Raw genomic sequence first — 20,191 nt, 5'->3', positions numbered from 1 at the left:
GTGGTACCGAGATCCCAATGAACTCATAACAGGCAAAAGCCCACCATGTCCCTTTGATCCGTTTCAATGACTTCAAATTATGTTTTTGGATTACTGCTACCAAACGGCATACTACTGTACCTCCACTCTGAGACTTCCATCCTTAAGAACTCTAAATCCCATAATCCTACAGCCCAGAGTGGTTTCATATCCCTCTCACAGCTTTATTTATTTGATCATTTTTTTTATTATGAGCCAACTCCCCTGGTGTCCCCCCAGTTTTTGTGCTTCTTAAAAGCTCCTTTGTTGATTTGCCCTCTACTGTGTTCTGTTGTTTCTCTGTAAGGATATGTCAACTAACTTGAAGGTGAGTGCACTTTTATACCAGTCTGGCTTCTCCCCACCACGCCGCCATTTTGTGTGTGCCCATACAGGCTTTAGCAGCAGCAGTGTGCCACACAATCTGCATCATCACAAGCTTAATAGGACTTCTCTATACTCTGAAATACTTTGTTCTGAAGCTACTGCTTGCTGCTTCCACCTATTGGGTTAATCCATCTTCTGTAATAGTTTCTTTTGCATGTTTTCTTTTCTCTCTCTTTTTCCCTTATAAATTCTCACAGCATCACTACGTGACATCATACGATATGAAAGTGTCTTTAATTGGTAAATATAAACCAGTAATTCAATCCCGAGGGCTCTCTATAAAGCAGAGAAATTATCATTTCAGAGACTTTAAAAGTGTTACTTATTGAGGCTTGTTTTAGCCTCTTTAAACCGTTAGTGTGGAACGACTTTCTCCCCCTCCCACTCTCAACATGTGTTAACGTCATAGCCTACGCCGCCGCTACTGTTGAAACAATAACAGTGGGTGAATTGTAGATAAATGGTAGATCAATGTAAAAATGGCGTCACAACCTCCACGGAATTTGGACATTTGGAAAGTCTAGAAGAACTGCATGATTTAATATTTATGCCCACATATCCGGCCAGCACAGGAATGTCTCACCAGACACCAGATTTTAAATCTCCGTATACTGTGAAATAAAAAGATATTTAGGTATCAGGGCGTGGCAGTTTTCATCAGCAGTGTGGGAACTTGTTTTTTTTAAGGGCTTGAATGTAACAAAGGTTAATTTGTATGTGAAAACCATGCACTGGAGCTTTAACATGGTTATTTTTTATTACATGTGATACTACAAAATGATTTGCTACCCTTTTTTGGAAAACGCCAAATACTGAAAAATCTTTTCAATTGACATGAGTCATCTGCAACCAGATGGTATCAACTGTGCACCTGTTCACGTTGTTTTGGAAGAAAGTCTGCGCTTCACTTCAAAGTCTGAATTCATCACTGTCGGTGCGCGGAGGAGAATTTCCACCAGAATCCACAGCAGGTTTCCTTTTGAAATCAAATTCTCCAGCATCTTAAGAGTAAGAAGGGATAGTGGGGGTGGAAGCTCTTCCTTTTTGCTTCCGCATTTTGAGAGATACCAGCAAAGAGAAGCTTATATTGGAGATGTAAGCGCAGTCAGCTGCTGTTGCTGTGGGCTTCCAGAGGAGCGGAGAGTGAGGTGTGGAGCTCTTCCTCCAGGGACTGTGAAACTGTAATTAAAAAGCCCGGTCTAATCCCTCATCAGGGAGGACCCGTCGCCCTCCAGCCTGTTTACTGCGAGGGGATTGGCCACACACACTCTCCCACAGTCACATGTTTTTTTTTTTTTTTTAAATAACGCGCACAACCGCGTGCTGTAAAACATCACACTAATCAGGGGACTTTGCCGTCGAGGAAGGAAAAAGGAAAGGACGAATCTTTGAAAGGCCCCCCACCCTGCTGAGAGGAGGGATCGGGTGTTTTCTGGAAGTCAGTTTGACGAGTAAAGCAGATTAACGTTCAGGGGTGAACTCCTGGGAGCTAGCATCTGTGACGGCAAACGGATCCGGACCCAGCTGAGAGTTTGTGCACATTAGAAACCCCCCAAACTTCTCCTCCTCGCTTCCTCTGTCCTTTTCTTCTCCATCTCCTCTCTTTGGCTCACTTTCATGTTTTTTTTTTGTTTTTTTTTTCACCCTCTCTCTCCTTTTCCATCTCTCTCGTCATTTCTCAGCAACTCACGGTTTTATTTATGTGTATATCTCCTTCTTTTGAACCAAAGTCTTACCATACTGTCTTATGCTAACGCACTCCTTTCCCTTGATGGTTATCCTCCATCTGACTGTTGGAAGATGAAACACGCAAGTTTCTCCCATCTTCCTGATTTGCAGGCAAAAAAAGTTTATTCCAGTGGTAAACACGTTTCTTCTGATTTAGTATCAGCAATCTTACTAGTTTGAACACTGGGAAATGAGCAGAAAAGTGGCACCAAAACAAAGCTGCAGCACTGTATACTGAGGGAATATCTGGGAAAATAGATCGGGGCCATGTTCTACATTCAATTGTGTGTTTGTGCGGAGGAGACCAGGCGAAGTTACAGCTGACAAATTCTGTAAGAAGTTTCTCATCTGAAACTGGGAAACAACAATAAATGGCCTTTCAGTGGCTGATTAACTGCTGCTTCTATTTATGTTTTCAATCAATTCAACTCAAAAGTGAATTGGCCCGGACCCTGAATGTGTGTATGTTCAATTAGATCCACATTTCGTCCTCCTGTCCCAGCATGCCATGTTTTCCCTTGGCCATCGTCCAGCCCTCTTTCTTTTTTTTCTTCTCTGCTGGCAGAATCTCTGAAAGTCATTTTTAGAGGCAAGAGCTGAGCCGGACCAATAAAAAGCAGCTTTCACTCCTTCTTTCCTCTGCATATGAGCTAATGAGACTCGAGGCGGACCACACAAACAAATAATAGTGTTTTCAGTAGCCTGCACACACTGGGGAGCCGACCTTAAATAGGGAGGAGTTAGTTATTAACTTCTGCACAGAATGCCAAATGGTAGTTTCATCAGATTTAACTGTTATATCAGTGTTGCCTTAGAGACTTTTAGTACATGCATGTAGGGTGTATTTAAAACATGCTGATATTCTGGTCTGGTTTTCATCAGTTTGAAGTCGAGGTTTGTCCATTGATAGCTTAACTATAGGCTTTTTATTGTGCTTTTTTTTTTTCTTTTTTTTTTTTTACAGCCACGTAACGAGTGTAGCTGTCATCAACTCTAGTAACATTCACCTGTCTACCTTCTGCTCTGTTATGCTGCGTGTCATGAAACACAGACATGCAACTGAGCTGAAAAACAGACAAATTAGCGTGACTTTCAGTGACAGAAAATTGCATTAGCGACTTTCATATTGAGCTAATATAAAACGGGTACACAGGAACTAAATAAATGAATAGTAATTACTGGATGTAACCGCAGTTCTATGAGTATGTTGTTTCTTTCAGGACAATGGTAGGGGAAATACTGGTTATGAAAAACTAAGTGCCATTATCTAACATAGCAGAGAACAGTAACCTTTTCTGTTCAGACTTCATCACGTTGTTTTTTTTTTCTTTCAGACAGACTCAAGACCTGTCAAGCCTTTATTTTTCAAGTAGATTCTAGGAATAGTCACTTAAGAGCAGTCCTCTCTCATGGTCCATACTTACATCTGTGTCATTACCTGGAAACCATGTGCATTATAGATCTTGAAACACCAGGGTGGATGTACGTACATAATGGAGTCTGAAGCAGCTTGCTGAGAGTTCTTTACCATCCATCCCTCCGACTCTAGGTTACCAAAGTGGTGAAAACCATCACCCGCCGCACTTTCCACCCATTGATGGCGCCTGACAACTTGTTAGTGGAGTCCAGGCCTGCCACCCGGACCCCCACCCCGGTCTCCATCTCGACCCCCACCCCTGCCGAGACAGACCCAGTAGGACGCCGAACCCTGTGTGATTTTTGCTGTGTTCTCGCCTCCCCCCTCCGCCCCTCACCGCCTGCCTGCCTCCTCTAACACCAGGTTTTAAAGACATTAAACGTGTCGCCATTCAGGCTTTCTAACATTGCAGAGAAAATAACACGTTCCCTCGTCTCCGCAGATGCTCTTTTACATGGGCTGAAAATTAATCACAGTCTTTGCAATCACAGGCTGCTGAAAAACCTGAATTACTACCTGAGCCTGTCTCACTAACCCCCGCCCATCATGTCCATTTAAGATCTCGATAAAGCGAATGCCGCGGAGGTTGTGAAACCTCTTACAGTGCTGTAAAGTGGACCGTTTGACGCCTGCTGCCTTTCCCTCCATTTTTAACAGTTTTGGTAAACAGCTAAGGACTGTGTCTAACTGCCTGTGGTTGTTTTAAACATTTCTCAGTGCTGCCGTGACTTCCCATGCATGCACAAACACACAGAAATTGATCCTAAAGTTACATGTCCACATACTCACGCTCTCCACCAATTTAGCAATTCTCTTTCAGCCCTGTTTACCCCACTTTCAGCGTATTTCCGAGGCTCTTCTGATATGCGGGTCCCTTGCCTCCCCCTTGCATGACGGTTTAACGCCTTGTGAACTTGAGCGTACATCAAAGGCGGTTTGAAACCTGTGTGATGGCTCCCGTTGCAGCCCCCTTGCAAATTGCCTAAAAAGCTGTGTTTCTACAAGGCAGCTGGGCATGTCAAGGCTGGGAAGCTGCAACACTCACCGCACCCTCCTCTCAGCCTCCGACAGCCACAATGGAGTATGATGATTTATTATAGGCGATGAACATGACCGGATATCAATAAAAGCATCTCTGAAGACAACTGTTAAAAAAAAATGCAGTTAAAAAAAAAAACGGTAATTCATTAAATGGCATTTATTACACCAATGTAATCCCCCTCGTGGACGGTGTGATATTCACCCCTGGCTCATAACGTCCTCTTGAGGCCCAGAGTTCACAGTCAGAACCAATGATATGAACATCAGAACAACCCAGTCAGCTTATTATTCCAAGGTCATACATGTCCTGTAGCCGATGAGAATCAAGCAAATGAGGTCTTTTTTTTTTTTTAACTGCGCAAAGCCAAGGCGGCGTGGCATCAAAAACAAACCTAAACTACTTGATAATTACTCGGAACATGGAAATGAACCTTGATGTTCCTGAAATAGGCTTTGTTATGTAGCTCACAGTCAGGGTGTAATCAAGAAACAAGGCCAGTGAAGAGTCCTATTTGCTTCCGCCAAGTTAATGAGGATGCGTGTTGAACAGCCAATATGCGGTTTGTGCTTTTGCTCCTGCCTCACCGGCCCCCTGGTGGTTTCTTGATAGTGTTACATGCCTTTGCGTGCTGCTGATTCAAATCCAAATTATGGTATTGGGTAAATAATTGGGAAAATAAAGAAAGCATTTTACAATTAAATGAGCTGATTTTGAAATTTCAACCCATCAGGTGCAGGAATGAGCAGTCATTTTATTTATTTATTTATTTTACTCTCGTCAAGTGGGAACGAACCTCCCTGCAACACCTTGTCAGGCACAACGTGAATTGCATCAGACCTGCGCCCCTGCAGATGACGATTAATTTTAATCAACCTCATTAATTTTGAAGATGAATTCATAGCCGCGGACAAAATAGCCAATTATCGGCCACAGCAGAATTCACTGGGCAGCAAATTGGTTTCTGTATGGGCGGCGAGCCCAGGGAGCCGAGTCGGGCCGCTCTGTCTGTACTCCTCCAGACAGACAGCAGAGGAAGTGGAGTTATTTAGCCAAAGGATGAAGTGAGAGTGAGAGATGGATGCATGCAGGTTTGGTCGTCACAGTCTACCCCCCCCCCCCCCCCCCCCCCCGATACGGTGTGGGATGCTGCCACGCTCCCCCGGGACCCTCCGGGATTCACGGTCCTGTGGAGCTGTGGCACTTCAAGATGGCTCTGTTACCGCACAATCCGGCGGGACGCAGCCAACTGAGTCTATACTTCCTGTGTACATGCAGATTTTGAGCTCTAAATTTAGCGTTTGACGTTTGTCTTGCAGCGGATTATCAGAACGCGTGTACTGTACTGCCTTTTTCCAATTTTAATTGTAATGTTCCATTAATTGTAGTACAGGCTTTACAATTATGGAAAATCACAACATTATCATGTTTTTGGTTTGTAGAACCTATAATTTTATGAAAAATAATTTTGTGGCATTGTATTGCTCCACAATGACCGACTGACGCTGTCTCCAAAGTTACAACATAAACAGAAGAGTTTTCCTCTGCAGTCGGTTTGAACTGAACGTTTGAACACGTGTGCTGCTGGACGATGACGTGCCCACATGTCTGCCGGAGCCAAACATTTCTGCGGTCACGCCGTGCCGCACTGTCTGACATACCGGTGTATGTGTTCCCCTCCGCAGGTGACCAAGATGGTGAAGACGGTGACCACCCGGACGGTGCGCCAGTTGCCCCTCGGCCCCGATGGCTTGCCCCTGCCGGAGGGCTCGTCCCCACTCGGCAGCTACACCGACTCCATCGACCGGCGATACCTGAAGAACGGAAGTGACCGCTTCATCACGCCTCAAGCGACCTCCACCCTGACCCGCTCCTACAACAACTCCTACAACGATTCATACGTGGAGACGCCCGAGAGCCAGTACGCCCGCCACTACGGCCTGCACGACGGCTACGCCGATTTGACGGACAACTACGGCAGTCTGTCGCGTGGTGTCAACTTCCGGCCGCCGCGCTACCCCTACATGCCCAACAGCTACCGGCCGGAGAACAGCTACACGCTGCCCATTCGCAAGGACGACTACGGCCATGTGGCGCAGCCCCAGGTGCCTATTGGTAGCAGCACTGTGGATCTGAACCGCTCTCAACCGGAGCGCTTCCAGGCCGAGCCATATGGCCTGGAGGACGATCGCCGCAGCTTGGGCCCCGAAGAGGAAGAGCCATATGAGCTGGAGCCCGACTACTCCACGGCCAACCGACGCACCCTGCCGGGCGCCAACCGGGGTCGCACCCACCGGGAACCTCTTCGTGACGGGCCTCGAGTCAGGTGAGGACAAATGAAAGAAAGTGTAGGAAGACACGATCTGCTAAACTATCTGAAGTTACCACAGATAAATCTGCTTGAAAGTATTTTTCTACACCAGTACTTGTTGTTAATTCTTCAAAACCTGACAGATTGTCTTCAGTCTACCAGAACTTGCAGGAAGAAACGGTTTCGTGAAGGTGTGCAGGTTCCTGCAGTATACATGTTTTTCTTTTTGCACGAGTTCTCGTTCATATGCTTGAACACAGACTTTCCCTCTATACAAGATTAGATCAAGCCTGTTAAGATGAGAGGGAATAAAGAATACTTGTCTTGTTCTCGCCATGAAAAGGACTACATTACAGTAAACAAATGTCGCTTGTCTTTAAGCAGCTGGCTTGAGAAAGAAAGCGAGGAAAAAAAAAACAAGGTTTTGATAGTCATTTTCCCAAAAATGGATAGTGAACATGTGTTTGTGTCGGAGGTAAAGAGGCGGGGATGATTGGAGACGTGATGAGGGAGTGAGAGTGGGAGAGGACAGCAGACTTTTGTCAGTTATCTCTCAAAGCCTTTCCTTTTTGAGAAACCTATGTTGAGAGGAGTCTAGACCTCTGGCTCCAGCAGGGAGAGAGAAAAAAAAAAAAAAAACTCCAACAATAAGATCCCCAAATGGACTCTTGTCTCCTAATAGCTTCCAATCATTTTGTTGCTGGTCAAAGGGGAGAGCGGGGAAAAATGTCCACCCCAGAGTAAATCGAATCAACGGTTTGAAGTTGTGTTGAAGTTTGTGTTAAAAACTCGTGTTCGATCAGCGATCTGTAGCAGATGGACACAGTCCCAACAATCTAAAGGCCAAAATGTTTCAACCTGAAGCCAGACCACAGGACCAGAGCTGAAGAGGTCGAGAGGCAGGGAAGCGCAAGACAAGACTCGAGTGTGTGTCTGTGAGCATTTTTTTGTTGTTGTTGTTGTTGTGATCAAAGGTGACGCCGAATTCAGGTTTGCTTGCTTCTTAATTAAACTTATGTACAGACACACTCATGCATTTTCAACAAGCTGGATTTAAAGGCTCTTCCATGGCTGGGCATGAGGTTTGAAAGAGCAGATGCTTAATCAGACACCCCGTCTTTACACACTTTATGACTTCGCTCTGACACACACACACACACGCGCGCGCGCGCGCGCGCTCAAGAAATATCCACATCTCAGAAAAGTGAGTGTCGTCGTCATCCACCCCCCGCCCCACCCCACCCCACCCCCCATCCGCTGAGTGAGAAGCGCTTGCTGTGACAGGCAATTTGTAGCCTGCCTTACATGTGTCACAACACAGCTTTAACAGCCACATCCACCCCTTCAGACACACACACTGACAGCTGCTCACGTGAATGCCCAAACACAAACACACATGTTTGAAGCAACCCTCGACTGACTCCTATCTGGCTAATTGCAGCAGGAAATTTCTCCCGCCCTCACATCGTCTGACATCAGAATACCTAAACGTTAAGTACACTGAAGGTTTTTTTTTTTTTTTTTCCTCCCCTCACCTCTCTCCGAGTGCCCGGTCTTCTCCTGAGCAGTCAGAGCTACGATTAGTACTCTTTCAAGAAGGGACCGGCGACTCCAAAGTGCTGTAATGAATCTGGGAATTAAAGCGCTTTAATTACAGCTTATCATTGTATTGCAAGCCCTCAATTATGCGCAGACAAAAAAAAAAAGAAGATGTTTAGTACTAAAATGACTTTCCGCATCGGCGCCGAGCTCTCATTTTGTCGCCGCCGTGGAGTCCATCATGTGGTGGCATGTGGGTGGGAATGATGATTTTTGGTCGGGGTTCCTCGGATGGGCTTCAGACAGAGAATTAAACGTTAACACACTCCGATATGTACAGATGGGTGACAAATGAAAAAAAATAAAATAAGTGAACACATATAAAAGCAGAGGCATTTTTTAAAATATATATATATATATATATTATTAATTTCCTTGGCACAGATTGATCGAAATTTAAAGTCACTTAGCCTCTTGCAACATCAGTCAACTGAGCGATATTTATCAGCGAATCTATTCTCACTTACACCTTTTCTTCTTGACGTCTCGAATCGAAAAGATGAACCAGAGCATGTCAGGACGTTAACTGCTGAATCAAATCATGCAGCATTGCCGTATGGAAGCATCTGCGTTTCTCATGTCTCTCTCCTCCTATACTTTTCCCTTTGTCATCTATCTGTACAAGTCAAGTGGGACATGTGATATTTTTTCCAGCGCTGGTCTGTGGGAACAATTGGAGCACGTCGTCCAACAGAAGTGAGATATCATGAAGCTGCTGCTATTTCAGGGTCCTGCTGAATAACTCTTCAGCAGGGTCGAAGCATGCTGTCATTAGTCGTGTTACCAGCCACATACTAGATGGTTTTTGTGTGTTATCTGCATGTCCAGGCACTTTTTACTGTCATATTTTCCTTTTTTTTTTTTTATGCACTTTATGATCTGTTTTGTATTTTTCTTGGTATTTAAGCACTTTAAATCCTTTCTGTGGAAAAGTGAGGGCAAAAATCTGTCAAGTGCCACTAAACATTTTTAGCGGTCGCACCTGTACACCTGAAATCAAGCAGGTCTCGGTGTGCAGACACTTACCTTTGAACAAATATTATATTTTCTGATCCCATCTGAAAGCATCGTTCTGTGAGTGAAGTGAATCACCACACAGTTCAGAGTTTTTTGGGGCTATTTTAGTGTCAATAAATCCATCTGAAATCACCCCTGGGGAGGTTTGCGTCGTTAAACAGACACTCGGAGCTGGTCGGGACTCGGGATGTGTTTGGCCGGCCGCTGAGCTGTAAGTTGGGGAGTAAGACAGTGTGAACAAACTGGTGTTGGCGGTTGCGTTGAGGAGCAAAGACTTCACCACTTGGGTGGTTGTGACGGTTTTCGGCACCGCTAGTGTTTAAGCTGCAGTGTGCTGTATAGCAGAGTGAATGAGTGGGCTCACCGCGCTGCCACCTCCACCAGGTACAGAGAGACCACCCGTCGGCTTTGCTGCGAGCCATCGGGGCAGACATCGGCGTGCTGGGTGACAAGTACGACGTGTGACCGTGGCAGTACATCTATATTGTGACACATATTTTGCAAAACAAATAAATTATGCAGCCCTTCGAGCAAAGCAGAGTTCCCGAGTTTTGATCGTGACACGGACGAACTGCAACTTATTCCCAAGGAGCATTAAGGTGTCACAGAGCTTTTCGACCGGCTGTGGAGGATGAAGCAGGACTCTGTTTGAAGTCTACAGTCCTTAAAGCGTTAAGAAGTTACCAGTGTGAATGGTAGTTGATAGAAAAGGTAATGCTTATAATGTATGATTGCGTCGCCAAAAAGTGTGGAGAAAAATTTTGTCACATTGTTGCCCTCGATGTAGAAAGTTATTCTGGAGTCCCGAATAAGGATTTTTTTTTTTGTGAGTGTTTTCCCCGAAGGCAGCAGGAATGTGAGGAAAGGAAGGGCATCTCTTTTCCTTTATTCCACCTCAGGTTTTGCAGATAAAGTACATGTTTATCCTCTTTCTGTCCCCCCCCCCCCACACACACACTATCTGGATGTGAGTGCATCTTATCCCCCCTCCTTCCTCCCCGCGTCCTTTATGTGTGGGTGTCCGTGAGCATCTTTCCGTGGACGCGGGTGTCCTCGTGCCGGCGTGATTAATAGCCGCTTTTGAACTCTGCCAGACTACAGCGGCGTCTTTAAGCCAATCTCTAATGACTCATCTCTCCTTGAGCGATCCGCAGCGCTTCACCTGCCCGCCTGCATCCAAGGGTCACCACACACACACACACACACACACACACACACACACACACACACACACACACACACACACACACACACACACACACACACACACACACACACACACACACACACACACACACGTAGAAATGCATGCATACATGCTCACATTCAGTCATTGCTTAATTGAAGGGTGAGGGTGTCCTAATGTGATCCAGTGGTGTCCGTAGGGGGCTCGTCAAAGTGATGTGCACTAGCCAGCTTGCCCCCCACTCCCTTCCCCCCTCCCCCTCAAGCCTTTCACTAAAACCAAATACTCTGCATAATATTATACTTCCCTTCTGGCATGTTTGAGCTTTCTCTGAGACATCTCCTAAATTATCGAAGAAACTTTGTCATTTTCCTTTAATAGAACAAAAACAAGGGATGGTAGTGGCATCAAAGCAGCCCGAGACATGAAATAAAACAGGACATAAATACTCCATATTTTTCTCTTCTCTTCTCTCTTATTTCCTACAAAGAGTTTTGTGAGTGATAAAACAATTATTGCCCATAATTCAAAATGAGCAATATGCTCAACAGGGAGAGTCACTGAAAATGCTCATAAATGCTGGCGATGACAGATGAGATGCAAAACACCTTCTTCTGCATCTCTAATCATTTTTCAGTAGATCTCATTTTATGGGCCCGCAGAAGACGAGGGTCACACATGGCCGTGACTGAAGGACGATGAATGGAATTGACGGGAGATGAAGGAGAGCGAACAGTGACAAAGTAGAGATGATCAGAGGAGTGCTGAAGTTTTGCGGACATACATACATCTCATATCTGCCGTATCTTTTTTTGTATCTTTCCTTTTCATCTTTTGTATCATAAAACAAAAACGGCCGCGCTCGCGCATCCGCGCAGATACACACAAGTAGCCCGGACATTTAGCGGCTCGATTAACATGAGAAGAGTGATCTGCTGTAATCACGCTCAGAGCATCGCGTCTGGGGGCATAGAGCCCTTTCACATCCCATGAATACACCCCTTCCCTGTACACACAATGGCGCCAATTTAAATGCAAATCCTGACATTCCCATCACTCAGCCTCAAGACGCCTGCTTTACCAAGGCATCGGCCCAGATCTAAATGAGCCGCGATCTGCACAACTGTACATCTTATCTGTGTGTTGAAGTGTGTGTGTGTGTGAACAGAAAAGTGTAAGAGCAACACTGTGACAGATAATGAGAGGGAAAACTGCGGTACTATGTGTGACAGAGTGATGTTGAGATTGTGAACTGCCCTTTTTTTTTTTCTCTCTCTCTCTCTCTCTCAGTCCTGTCTCCTTTTTTCCTCGTCACGTCCAATATTTGGAAGCAAACGAAATGTGGATGCTGCCTGTCGAGTCTGGGAGCGTATGTTTAGCTCTTCGGTGTACTAAAGGAAGCATTTAGTGACCGCCAGCACGTGCACGCATACTCGCATATTTCCCCTCTTTTTCCGTGTAGTCTATCAAGTGTTTTCACCAAACCTCAGAGCGGCAGCTGTAATCAGGCTCTTGATTGGCCCCTCCTTCCATACTGTGGTTACCAGGCTGCCTATGAGGTTTGCGGTTTCCCGACATGTTCCACAATGCTGGAAAAAAAAAAAAGTTTAAAAGAAAGGGTAAACAGTGATGATGCACCAGATCCACGGTGCTCCAACGACTCACGGTTCTTTCAACTTGGTTAACCCTTATAACCCGATGAACGCAAAGTCCGTTCAAATTCACTCTTCTTCATCTCGGTTGAACAGCGAGTGTTTATCACATGGAGATGCAGTGCATTCAACTTGGTTGGAGTTGCATCGTGTGTTTGAGTGTGAGTCCCTGGTTTGGGCCACCTGGACTTGTTTGTGATATTTATTTTCCGTCAGGCACTAAGCACATATTTTTTTTCAAATTTCTGAGTCATACAGTGTCCCACAAACATGGTTCAGGTATTTACAGATTCTAAACAATCTCCTCTACACACTTATAAAAATATATTTTTACTGACAATATTTTCTGGTGACATACATGTAAAAACATAACAATTTCATAAAACGAAATTATTTTGGGAAAAACGGCTAATATGTAAAATCTCTTAAGGATTATCAAATCAAATGATGAAAGATCTGGATAGCTTAAACTGTCCTGAAAAAAACTAAATATAGCATGTATGGTCAGCCCCAACAATGACCAAGCTATGAGCTTAAAAGTGACGGTAGCGAAATCAGCCTGAAAATAGCCGAAGGTTCATTTTGTTAAATTTGCATTTTGGACGCGGGGCTGTACCCAACAGCAGTGGTGTCTCACTCGATCTCTATTAATCCTCTTTCCATCCATCTGAATAGGGGATTTAGTATCTTGTTACATTGTTGAGGCAAGAGTTTTCCTCTCAGTTCATCTCGTATCGATTTTCCGGGCAGTAAAAAAAAAAAAAATCCACAAAGTAGTACTATAAAAGCCAACATGTTAATGCGAGTATCGTGTAAAAAAAACAAAAAAAACAAAAAAAAAACTGAGCTGAGGATTACACCAGAGCTGAGGCGAGATGGCATGCAGATACACCTCCCCCCACAAACACACCACCACCACCACCACACCGCTCCTCCCCAGGCGGGCGTGGGAAGAACTGTAAAAAAAACCAACTCAATTAACATAAAACTCATTAAAAATTAGACTTTGGTCTGGAATTCCCTGCCAACGACCGGCGTTGGCCACCATTTTGTTGCACCACCAACCGCCATACATCAAAGCTGGTGAGAAGAGAGACCATCTGGATTATGTAACGAGGGTAAACACGTCTCAAGCTGTGGGGTTGGTGGGTGGGCGGGGGTGTGGGTGGGTGGTGTGGGGCGAGGGGGAGTGATGATAATGGCTGTGCATAAGTACACAACCCTAATTAAATTCCTCTCCCCGTGTCATAACTTCGCCGACCAAACACGCTCTCGTTCTTGTAGACAGCTCAGTGCAAAGTGTTCAGAAACAAGGGAACTTCTTTGTGTAAAACTTTCAGAAACATTCCTCACCGAATGTTAAACGTGACTCCGCGTCCTCAAGCTGTGCCCTACAAGTAGAAAAATCTCTCTTGTGATTAAAGAGCCTTAAGTAAAATAGGTGGCCTGCACTCCAGCAATAAATGATCTGTCACTGGAATTGAGCACCGACATTTTCCCCCATGCTCCAATAGAGAATTGATGAGGCTGTCTGTGGAGTAAAGATCCGTAGAGAACAGACTGAGATGCTTGGATGGAAATATTGAATCATTGAAGGATCCCCCTCCTCCTACCCTAAGCGCCCCTCTTCCTTTGCACACTTTATTCCACCACCAAAAATGAGTACGGCTGGATAGTGTTTAAGTCCCCTGCCCTAATAGTAGTAATGCTAATGACTGGTAGTCCCAGAGTGATGGTCATTAACATTTTAGCGACGGCATGCGAGTGTTCGTAGCAGTGAGCGCAGGGAGCCCTGGAGGCATCCAAGGGGCTCGTAGTCCTCCCTGGGGGAACAGCGTAGCTCTTTTCTCTGTTCCGTAGGGGAAAACATATCATATCCTTTCTCTGGTTTGTAGGGTGGCTTCCTAAAATAAAACAAAAAAACTTCACAAGACTTTCCTTCAAAGCGTTTTCTTTGGTGTTGCCTTGTCTCTGTTTCTTTTGTGAACTGCCCGTTTTTTTTTTTTTTTGTGCAATCTTTTCCCGTCTCTCAGTCACTCCCTCGAAGACTTTATGTTTGTTGAAGTCTGACATGTTTGTTGCCGCCACCTGACAGGGAAGAATAATAAGAACGTTGCGCACCATATTACTCTTATTGCAAGGAATTGCCACCACAGTCCCTCTGACAGACTTGTTAATAAAAGATCCAAACCGCAAACCACGTGTTCCCTTCTCCGTCTATGCCGTACTTTGTCTCTTCTCGCCTCCATCGCTCACTTCTTCTCACCTCTTCCTCACCCCGCCCTCTGCTTTTCCTTTTCCCCCTCATTAGTCAGTGGCTCTCACCTCGGTCGGATTCACTCAAAGTCTTCTTCTCTTAGACGAATATGTCGTAGTCACCCTCCATTTGCCTCGTCCATCTTGCTCGTCCTAACCGTCCTGTCCTCTTTCGTCTTCCAGAGGGTATCCAGATGACCCCATTGAGGCAGAGCTGATCGATGAGCGCCACCCTTACATCCACGGCATGTACTCGGCGCCGCTGGCTCAGCCGGAGAGGGGCAGCATGGCCAGCCTGGACCGCATGGGTGGCCGGCGCTCGCCTTCTATCGACAGCATCCGCAAGGACCCGCGCTGGCGCGACCCGGATCTCCCCGAGGTCATCGCCATGCTCGGCCACCCCATCGACCCGGTCAAGTCCAACGCCGCCGCCTACCTGCAGCACCTGTGCTACGAAAATGACAAGATCAAGAAGGACGTGCGTCAGCTGAAGGGGATTCCTGTTCTGGTGGGGCTTCTGGATCACCCCAAATCCGAGGTCCACCGCAAGGCTTGTGGCGCCCTGCGCAACATCTCCTACGGCAAGGACAACGACAACAAGGTGGCCATCAAGAACTGTGACGGCATCCCGGGCCTCATCCGCCTGCTGAGGAAGACCAATGACATGGAAGTTCGAGAGCTCATCACCGGTAAGATGATCAGTCCCTTCTAAGATTAATAGTTTGACATTTTAGGAAATGCATTCACTCTCTGTCTCTACTTTCTTGCTTCAAATTAGAGAGGTTTATCCCACATGTCTAATTATGATTATAGCCAGCAGGTGGATAGCTTAGTGTAGCATAAACACTGGAAATAGTGGTCGAACGGTTAGCCTGGCTCTGTCCAAATGTAAAAAAACCCTCCATACGAGCAATTTTAAAGCTGATTAACTACCATGGTATGAATTAGGTTGTTTTTTTTAATGTAAAGGCTAAAATATAAAAGCATAAAGTTGTGGTTTCAATGTGAGCGTACAGATATAAGGTGTTATTTATTTTTGCTCATCAAACTCTTGGCAAGAAGGCAAATAAGCGTTCTTACCATCATTTTAAAAGGAATGCTTCTTTTCAACAAACAGTAGAATCACAAATTTGTGTGATGAGGTTGAAGTGGGATGATAGATGTCGATGTCTTGGAACTATTTTGGGATCAGATCATCATCTCGTTTTATTGTTTTACAGTTTGGTGTTTTGCCTGTTTTTATTATTATGTATGCAATTTTGCCTTCATTTTCCATATCATGATACGCCGATGTCAGAATGTGACTTTAATTGTCTTCACCCAGTTCGAGCTGCCAATCACTGCATTCTGCAAATTCTCACGTTCATATTTCCCTTTAAACTACAGTGTGGGTGTCATGTGGATGACATGATTTAAATTACTTATCTGTCTGATCGCATCCCTTCATTAAGGCATCATTTCCAATCACCCTGCCGTGGGATTCTTCTACGATACGAAAACAACCTGTGCGGCAGCGATGCAGTCGAGCCTGTTGGCTGTCTTCTCCACTAACTGTGAGATTCCTCGTGCTGTCTGCCTAATTAGTCTCAACTCTGTCTCACACACCGAAGTGCTGCTTTGAAGCCTTTAAGCTGATATGATAGTACCTTAGTATGCCAGTCCTTTCCAATCATGGGCTGCATACTTCCCCGTCACTTACACCTTCCGTCCAGTTGGCTGCCGCAATCTCGCGCTCTGCATAGTAATGCGGGTGTGAGTCGTGCTATATTAAAAAGCTGACTTTTGAGTGTTTTACACACGTTGCTATTTTGCTGTATTTACGTCTACATATCGCCTCGGCCCTCTCACGTTGTGCGATAAGTTGGTGTCTGAGGCATACTTGCTTAATTACTGCTGAAATGCGTAATTCCCTATATGCTAGTAAGGAGAGATAACAATGCATTCAGTGCTGTAATTAATCATTCTTTTAATTCTACAGAGGTCGCATTTTCCTTGCGGAGGGCTCTTCGTGCAACTCGAGAGTGACATACGTTAACGAGCGAATTAGTCAATTTTAGAGTCACAAAGATCACACTCGAGTCCTAACATAGAACAAACATTGTGATGTTTGATCACTTTAACCTTATTATGCAGCACTGTGAGCAGAAAGAGACACTCAGGAAGCAGATTCGCTATAGCAGACGGCGTATAAACCTTGATCTCAGCTGAAGAATCTATTGGCTGCGTCGGGTAATGAAATATGTTTTAACGCCTTTAAGAGGAGCTACTGATTCAGATAGGGTTTCCTCTCCTTGACCTCCTAAATGTCACCAGGGGAATACAGTTGTGCCTGTGTGTGCTCGGCTAATCCCCCAACACAATTGGTTTGACCTGACACACTTTGGCTGGCATGCACACTTTGTCATCTAAGAAGGAGGCTTTTGTTGTTGGTGCACATGTGTGAAAAAGGAGAAGCACTTTAAAAGTGATACTTGACCTTTGTGAAGTCGCTGCCAAGGGAAAATCCAGTGTCCGAACCCCACCCCGCCCCACCCACCCCGAGAAAATTGAAGGGGTTGCTTTTTATGTAGTTGTACAGTTTAGGGAAGGGAAATTGCTGTGGAGCTATAAGTTTTGGCAGCTGTCAATGGTTTGTAGCTGGGTGTCATGTTGTGAATGCTTGTGAGGCTGTGGCCTTGAAGGGTGAATATCAGTAAAATATATTGGCTATTGACAGCTTCAATTCAGAGGTATTGACAGTGATACAAGCCCCTAAAAAAACATGCACTGTGTGTATGTGTGTGTGTGTGTGTGTGTGTGTGTGTGTGTGTGTGTGTGTGTGTGTGTGTGTGTGTGTGTGTGTGTGTGTGTGTGTGTGTGTGTGTGTGTGTGTGTGTGTGCGCGCCCTGTGCGTGTGTTTCCTTTGCGGTGACAGAGATGTTGCAGTGAGCGATGACTGTGCCGCAGCAGAAATGATTGCCTTTACAGCACCGTGTTGCTCCCTATCGTAGCTAAAAATAACCCTGCACCACAAGACAAGGAGGGCAGAATGGAGGGAGGCGTATTTTTCCCCCTCTCTCTCACTCATTATCCAAACCCTCCCTTGCTCAATCTAATTTTTTCACTCCTTCATTCATTATCTACACACTGATTTCTCTCTCTCTCTCTCTCTTGCTGGTTTGTCTCCCCCATCTCCCTAGGTCTCTTTTAGGTTTCCATTGCCAGAGCTCTGGCCCCAGTAAAAACAGGCCAGTCACAATGCGAGCTCAGCTTACAGCCGCAGCCCGTGTGTGGCTGGAATTGGCCGTGTTTTTCTACAATTAAATATAATTGAGGGGGGGGGGGTTTAAATATAGGCCCCGTTTTCTTCATCCATGTGTTTAAGAGTTTGCCATTGGAGTTTGTGCCTTCCCTGTAAAACCACAGAGAGCTCTGTTTTCTACGGGTGGGGAAACGGGTGACGTGGAAGGAACTGAGTGGTTTTATTTTCCAACACACAAGAGACAGACAGACAGACAGACAGACAGACAGACAGACCAGCAGCTCATATTTTTAGAGCTTTTTACTGTTCAGAGTAATTCTGCTTTCCCTGTAGGCTGTTTGTACCCTTGAGCAATTCCCACTCTGGAAATGTAGATTATTAAGCGGATTTGTCTCCCGTTTTTCCCTGCAGGAGATGTCTGGGTTCTGTGGACTGACAGACAGGCAGGTGCCGGGTGCTTGCCTTTGTCAGTTGGATGAAAAATGCATCTAGTTGGCAGGGATTTAAGCTAGAGGAGAGATAATGTCTAGACACATGTGCATGTCTGTGCCAAGCTTTGGTGCATAATATATAGTGTTGTCTCATGAATGCTTCGGTCTAAAGCATTTAAAACATTTTGAAACTAAAAGCTTACACAGGTTATTTATAGTCAGCTGTGAGATTATTAAACGTTGACACAATATTTTTCAGGTTGACAAACCAGCGAACAATATTCATTAATATTATCTTGAACCTGCATTATTAGACATTGAGCAACTTCAGCATTCATTTGGAGTCCTGCTTTTGTCAGCCTGACAAATATAAGTGAAATATTCACTGTCCTTGTAGCTTTGTTTTGGAAATTAGCAGCTTCAAATCTTGAAAACTCAGAGTTGTGGCGATGATCTATGCTAACTATGATGATGATGGTGGCTTTTATCTGAAATGTGTTCCTTTTATGTGCACAGTAAATTCAAGATTATTGATCTATGAGTGTTGGTAGTCTGTTCTGTTTACATCTTCAATAACTCCTGATGGAAATAACTGCCTAGCAGGAGGAATGGCATCAAATAAACAAAAAATGAGCTGCAGTGCAGAAATAGCATATCATTGGTCTACCGCAGCAATGCACAGTCACTTTAGAGCGAAGCGCCGAGCAAACGATCCATTAACAATAACTAGCTTTGTTTCCAGACAAAGTAAGTTTAATGTTGGAGGAGAAAACAACGGCCCTCACCTCAAATGATTGCTCAGCATGCTTCCCATCGGCTTTGCTGAAGTCGAGGGGTTTTGAAGTTCCACTTGTTGAGCCCATGATGAGAGCAGCGTGGGTGGAGGGGTGGCTCGAATAGTTCCATGTGAAAACGGAATATTATTATTACTTAAAATGCCAATCTCGACTGTCTACTTGTATTTGTACAACAAAGTTCTTACACTTTGACATTTTTAATTGTAACCCCGTTGCATTTGCAGCGATGAGCGCAGCATCAAACCGACTCTCTACACCAACAGACAGTAAAACTTTTCACAGCAGTCTCTCTGATATGCCATAGCAGGAGAAGTACAGGTGTAATTAATAACATGAATTAGTAATAGCTGTGTCCCATTTTGGTGTCCCAATTCCTGGGCTTTCATATTTTGCATGCAGGCTTGCTTGAATGACGTACTAATGCAGTCGATAGGACTTTGTTCGTGTTATTAATTACAACTGTGCTTTTATAGCCATGACAAATCCAAATATTTACTGAGACGGAGCTAGCATTAAAAGTCTACCAGCAAATCTCAAGGTGAAAAGTGATAACACATTTGACATTTTAAAACAAACTGGGCAGATATATTTGACACTAAAAGGAACACAGTTGGTCGTAATTTTCGTTTTACTCAGCACTACTCACAAAACAAGGGCAGCAGACAAGCGTCGGCTTGTAAATCACCGCTCAAATGTTGGCAGGGTTGGACTGGGAAGGACAACGGTTACTGTACTGTACTGTATTTAACTCTAATCATGACACTGGCATCTGGACACTACTGGAATCTGGACAATACAAATGTTCATTGAAGTAAGATTTCCCATTTCCATTTTATTGTCACAAAGGACTCAAATCAAAGTGTTAACATGAAGAAGCATCCTGCTCCAGGTTGCCTGACACTCACTGGTCTCCACACGGTTTTAAGATTTATAACATGTGGTGTGCTGATATGCAGGACACACACACGTGTGACTCGTACACAGAGGTGTGACTCGTACTCGTGGTGCTTATGATGATGGTGAATGCAGTGAAGTCATTTTCAAGGTGGCCAACATACCTGAGGTCCCCCACCATGAGCCATGAGACCACTCGCTGAGGTCAACATTGGCAA

At 44.9% G+C, this 20,191-nt stretch overlaps 1 protein-coding gene across 6 annotated transcripts in view; it reads left to right on the top strand.

Annotated features, from left to right (window-relative positions):
* The window catches only part of arvcfb (ARVCF delta catenin family member b), a 221,081-nt gene that overhangs the window by 138,293 nt on the left and 62,597 nt on the right, over positions 1-20,191 (top strand). For 2 of the 6 annotated variants that reach the window (XM_069701662.1, XM_069701665.1), the window contains 4 exons: positions 326-346; positions 3,683-3,826; positions 6,275-6,915; positions 14,794-15,299. In XM_069701662.1, coding sequence (XP_069557763.1) covers positions 326-346; positions 3,683-3,826; positions 6,275-6,915; positions 14,794-15,299 — 1,312 coding nt within the window. The remainder of the gene's footprint in view (positions 1-325; positions 347-3,682; positions 3,827-6,274; positions 6,916-14,793; positions 15,300-20,191) is intronic. The other 4 variants (XM_069701663.1, XM_069701666.1, XM_069701664.1 and 1 more) reach the window with 2 other exon arrangements.

The sequence above is a fragment of the Brachyistius frenatus genome, unplaced genomic scaffold, assembly GCF_029030835.1.
Source record: "Brachyistius frenatus isolate BFR_SWC_R1_liver_20210118 unplaced genomic scaffold, ASM2903083v1 Contig_37, whole genome shotgun sequence".
Classification (NCBI taxonomy): domain Eukaryota; kingdom Metazoa; phylum Chordata; class Actinopteri; family Embiotocidae; genus Brachyistius; species Brachyistius frenatus.
Note: the sequence above shows the minus strand (reverse complement) of the source record. Positions and strands in the feature narration are given on the sequence as shown.